The sequence below is a fragment of the Colobus angolensis genome, unplaced genomic scaffold (genome assembly GCF_000951035.1).
Source record: "Colobus angolensis palliatus isolate OR3802 unplaced genomic scaffold, Cang.pa_1.0 Scaffold106, whole genome shotgun sequence".
Lineage (NCBI taxonomy): Eukaryota > Metazoa > Chordata > Mammalia > Primates > Cercopithecidae > Colobus > Colobus angolensis.
This window is the reverse complement of record NW_012111586.1, coordinates 3,827,359-3,831,621: the sequence shown is the minus strand read 5'-3', so window position 1 is coordinate 3,831,621 and position 4,263 is coordinate 3,827,359. Positions and strand designations below refer to the sequence as shown.

General features: G+C 45.0%; 1 protein-coding gene across 1 annotated transcript in view; it reads left to right on the top strand.

The window, feature by feature from the left end:
- GPBP1L1 (GC-rich promoter binding protein 1-like 1) overlaps positions 1–3,898 on the top strand; it is a 67,152-nt gene extending 63,254 nt beyond the window's left edge. Inside the window, exons 10-12 of the mRNA XM_011946549.1 lie at positions 284–408; positions 1,220–1,322; positions 2,806–3,898. Of these exons, the coding sequence (XP_011801939.1) occupies positions 284–408; positions 1,220–1,322; positions 2,806–2,958 (381 nt within the window). The 3' untranslated portion in view covers positions 2,959–3,898. The remainder of the gene's footprint in view (positions 1–283; positions 409–1,219; positions 1,323–2,805) is intronic.
- Positions 3,899–4,263: the final 365 nt, after the last annotated feature.

Genomic DNA, 4,263 nt, shown 5'->3' with positions numbered 1-4,263 from the left:
CAGGATGGTCTCGATCTCCTGACCTCGTGATCCGCCCGTCTCGGCCTCCCAAAGTGCTGGGATTACAGGCTTGAGCCACCGCACCCGGCCTAGAATCAATTTTTAAATTGATTTGTTGATACAGCAGGTCCTCATTTGTAAATGGGGGAAAAAATCTATGGGCTGAGGCTGTCTTTTGGAAAACACTTCCCTGGGTTGTGAATCCTTGATTTCATAGGTTGCTTATATTACCACAAAGGAACCTTAAACCAAGTGTGTCCTTCCTTCCTTTTCCTTATTGCAGTTGGAGGACAATAGCACACCTGAACCAAAGGAAAATGGGGAGGAAGGCTGTCATCAGAATGGTCTTCCCCTCCCTGTAGTGGAAGAAGGGGAGGTTCTCTCACATTCTCTAGAAGCAGAGCACAGGTAAGTGAGGAGTTCATCACAGGGCATGCAGTGTCTGACCCTTAAGGACCTTGAACATACTGGAGAGGATATCTCAGATAGAGTCCCACATACAGAGAGAAGTGGCCCAATCATAACTTGTTCTCTGTGTATGCCCCAGGTTGGCCTGTTGCCCATCAAACATTCTGTCACAAACCCAGCCATCTCTTCCACAATCTACTCTCCAATACTTTAATATTTTTAACTTCAGGCCGGGCACAGTGGCTCATGCCTGTAATCCCAGCACTTTAGGAGGCCGAGGTGGGTGGATCACTTGAGGTCAAGAGTTCAAGACCAGCCTGGCCAACATGGCGAAACCCTGTCTCTACGAAAAATACAAAAATTAGCTGGGCATGGTAGTGTGTGCCTGTAATCCCAGCTACTAGGGAGGCTGGGACAGGAGAATGGCTCGAACCCGGGAGGTGGAGGTTGCAATGAGCTGAGATTGCACCCTGCACTCCAGCCTGGGTGACAGAGTGAGGCTCTGTCCCCGTCCCCCCCCCACCCCCCCCCAAAAGCCAGATTTTGGAAGTGTTCTCTTTCTTCCTTACACTGCTTTGGTTTTGCTTGTACTGTCTCTTCTGTAGCTCTTCCTCTCCCAACTGTGAAGAGCCTCCATTTATTTACGGGCACCCAAGTAGCCACAATTAAAGCTTGTCCCACAGGGAGGAAAACAGAATTCCTTTAACATCCATTGTCCCTGGGCAGAAAAGTGTTCTGTGAAAAGAGATGGGCTGTTCACTGAGGCTTAATGATGTCATATTCTCTTTACCTGTCCTTCTGCATCCACCAGGTTATTGAAAGCAATGGGATGGCAAGAATATCCTGAAAACGATGAGAATTGCCTTCCCCTCACAGAGGATGAGCTCAGAGAGTTCCACATGAAGACAGAGCAGGTATGTTGTAAACCTTCTTCCTAGAGACCAGTTAGTAACCAGGAGAATAAGGAGTCCAGACAGTCCTTGCCCTGAGGGAGCCCTAGTTTAATGTGAGAGAAATATCTGGTAGGGATGGGAAAATTACCTTAGTAGAAATGTAGCAGGGCTCCTAAATCTGCCTGGGAAATAAGGATCCCCAGTATTGGATACAAAAACCAAGTGTCAGTTATTAGCAGATTCCAGAAAATAGTATACTCTTTCATCCTAACAGCTCTAACTCCTTATCAGAACCACAAGGCTGTGTTCCAGAGTTATGGTCTGAGCTCTTGTTCTTTAAGGAAGCAGGTTCACCTTCCTCTGCTTCCTGTTCTGCACTGTAGTTTCCTGGTCCTCTGGCCAGAGCTAAGAAGCTAAATAGCTTGTGTCAGTTTATCCAGCAGTTGCTTGGATTCTTTCTCTGAATAAAACACTGCTAGATCCTAGGGTGAACAAGACAAATGGGGTTTCTATAAAAATCCTTAGGCCGGGCGCGGTGGCTCAAGCCTGTAATCCCAGCACTTTGGGAGGCCGAGACGGGCGGATCACGAGGTCAGGAGATCGAGACCATCCTGGCTAACACGGTGAAACCCCGTCTCTACCAAAAAATACAAAAAACTAGCCGGGCGAGGTGGCGGGCGCCTGTAGTCCCAGCTACTCTGGAGGCTGAGGCAGGAGAATGGCATAAACCCAGGAGGCGGAGCTTGCAATGAGCTGAGATCCGGCCACTGCACTCCAGCCTGGGCGGCAGAGCGAGACTCCGTCTCAAAAAAAAAAAAAATCCTTGAACTTCTGGTGGCATATATTTACAGCATGAAGTACAATTGGCCAAGTCCTTAAAAGGGGCATGGCGCAAGCTGGCATGAGACCTTGCTACTCTGAACTCTGTTAGAAATAAGGACTTATGGCTGGGCGCAGTGGCTCTCGCCTGTAATCCCAACACATTGGGAGGCTGAGGCAGGCGAATCACGAGGTCAGGAGCTCGAGACCAGCCTGGCCAATATGGTGAAACCTCATCTCTACTAAAAATACAAAAATTAACCAGGCTTGGTGGCGCACGCCTGTAATCCTAGCTACTTGGGAGGCTGAGGCAGAAGAATCGCTTGAACCCAGGAGGCAGAGGATGCAGTGAGCCAAGATCATGCCGTTGCACTCCAGCCCGGGCGACAGAGCAAGACTCCATCTCCAAAAAAAAGAAAAAAGAAAAGAAAAAGAAGGACTTTCAAGCCCCATCCCAGACATACTGAATCTGAATCTGCATTTTTGAAAGATGCATAGATGACTCGTACATTAAAATTTGAAAAACACTGCTGCTATAAGAGATCTCAGAGGCTCTCTTAGAAGCACCCCCTATCCCACATTCTACCTAGAATTGAATTGAGGCCTAGCCTTTCCCAGGGCTTATGGGTCAGTACAGTCATTGACAATTTTTTCTTTTTTTTTTCCTCTCCCATGCTAACCATAGCTGAGAAGAAATGGCTTTGGAAAGAATGGCTTCTTGCAGAGCCGCAGTTCCAGCCTGTTCTCCCCTTGGAGAAGCACTTGCAGAGCAGAGTTTGAGGACTCAGACACCGAAACCAGTAGCAGTGAAACATCAGATGACGATGCCTGGAAGTAGGCATATAAATGCTCACAGTTAAATCTGACCCAGTAAACTCTGTCTGTTTAGGGAGTATACAAAAGAAATCGTTCTTTTCCTTTTCTTATGTTGTTGAATACTTCATTCACAAGGGAAATAATCGTATCCCAAAGAGAGAGCGATTGGCTTGTTTCGCTTTTGTTGTTGTTCTTCCCTGTTATCTGCTTAATAGAGAGAGGTTTGTGTGGTGGGACAGATTTTTTAAACACACACACACACACACACACACACACCCAGTATATATGGGTCGATGCACAAGTAGGAGCTGGCAGTGCAGGGAAGAGGAGACACCGGTCTGCAGCAACAGCTTCTACTACCAGCCCTTAGGGCACTCACCCCTGTGCTCAAGCAATCATTGTCAATGACAAAGTGACTATTGAAGTTATAATTGTATTAAATTAATGCTAATAATTTGGATATTTTATTTTATTTTTGGCTGCTCGGGTAACTTTAGCCCTTAACCAAGCATACGTGGTTTTTTTGGTTGTTTTTTTTGTTTTGTTTTGTTTCTTTTTCCTTTTTGGGTACAGCTGTAAAATATTTGGATATAGGAAATGTTGTGTTATCTTGCAGCCTTGATATTCAGGGTGGATTGTAAAATATAAATTTTTGTGAGATTTCAAAGATTAAGATTATTTTGATAACATTATTTACAGATTTAAAAGATGTGGTTATCACAAGTCTCGAGGGGGAAACTACTGCATAAAATAACTAACTTGGAATAAATATTTTGCATCAGTTTGGATTGTCTTGTGTAAGAAGTATATTTTCTTTAAAATTAAATGAGTGGATTCTTTTTTAGGGGAAATATTTTTAGAAGTCGGGGGGAAATGTAAATTCAGACACAACTGTTCTCTTTTTAGCAGATACTTTTTTGATGCAGAAAAACCTGTGCAATAAATTACCACTAATAAAGTCAGAAACCAAGTTTTTTTTTTTTTTTTTTCTTTTCCTGAAACAGTTTTTTAGTGCCCATGTATTTACCAGTATACATATTTTAAGGGAAGTCTATTCTGTTTTCCTACTAAATAAGAAGTTGGAGCGGGGGTTGGGGGAGAGTTGGACGATGCTAGCCGGATGGCTAGTGAAGGAAGCAGGTTTTTTCATTCAACAAATACTTTCTTTTTTATTTTTATTTTGAGATGGAATCTCTCTCTGTCGCCCAGGCTGGAGTGCAGTGGCGCCATCTCGACTCACTGCAAACTCCGCCTCCCGGGTTCCTGCCATTCCCCTGCCTCAGCCTCCCAAGCAGCTGGGACTACAGACGCCCGCCACCTCGCCCAG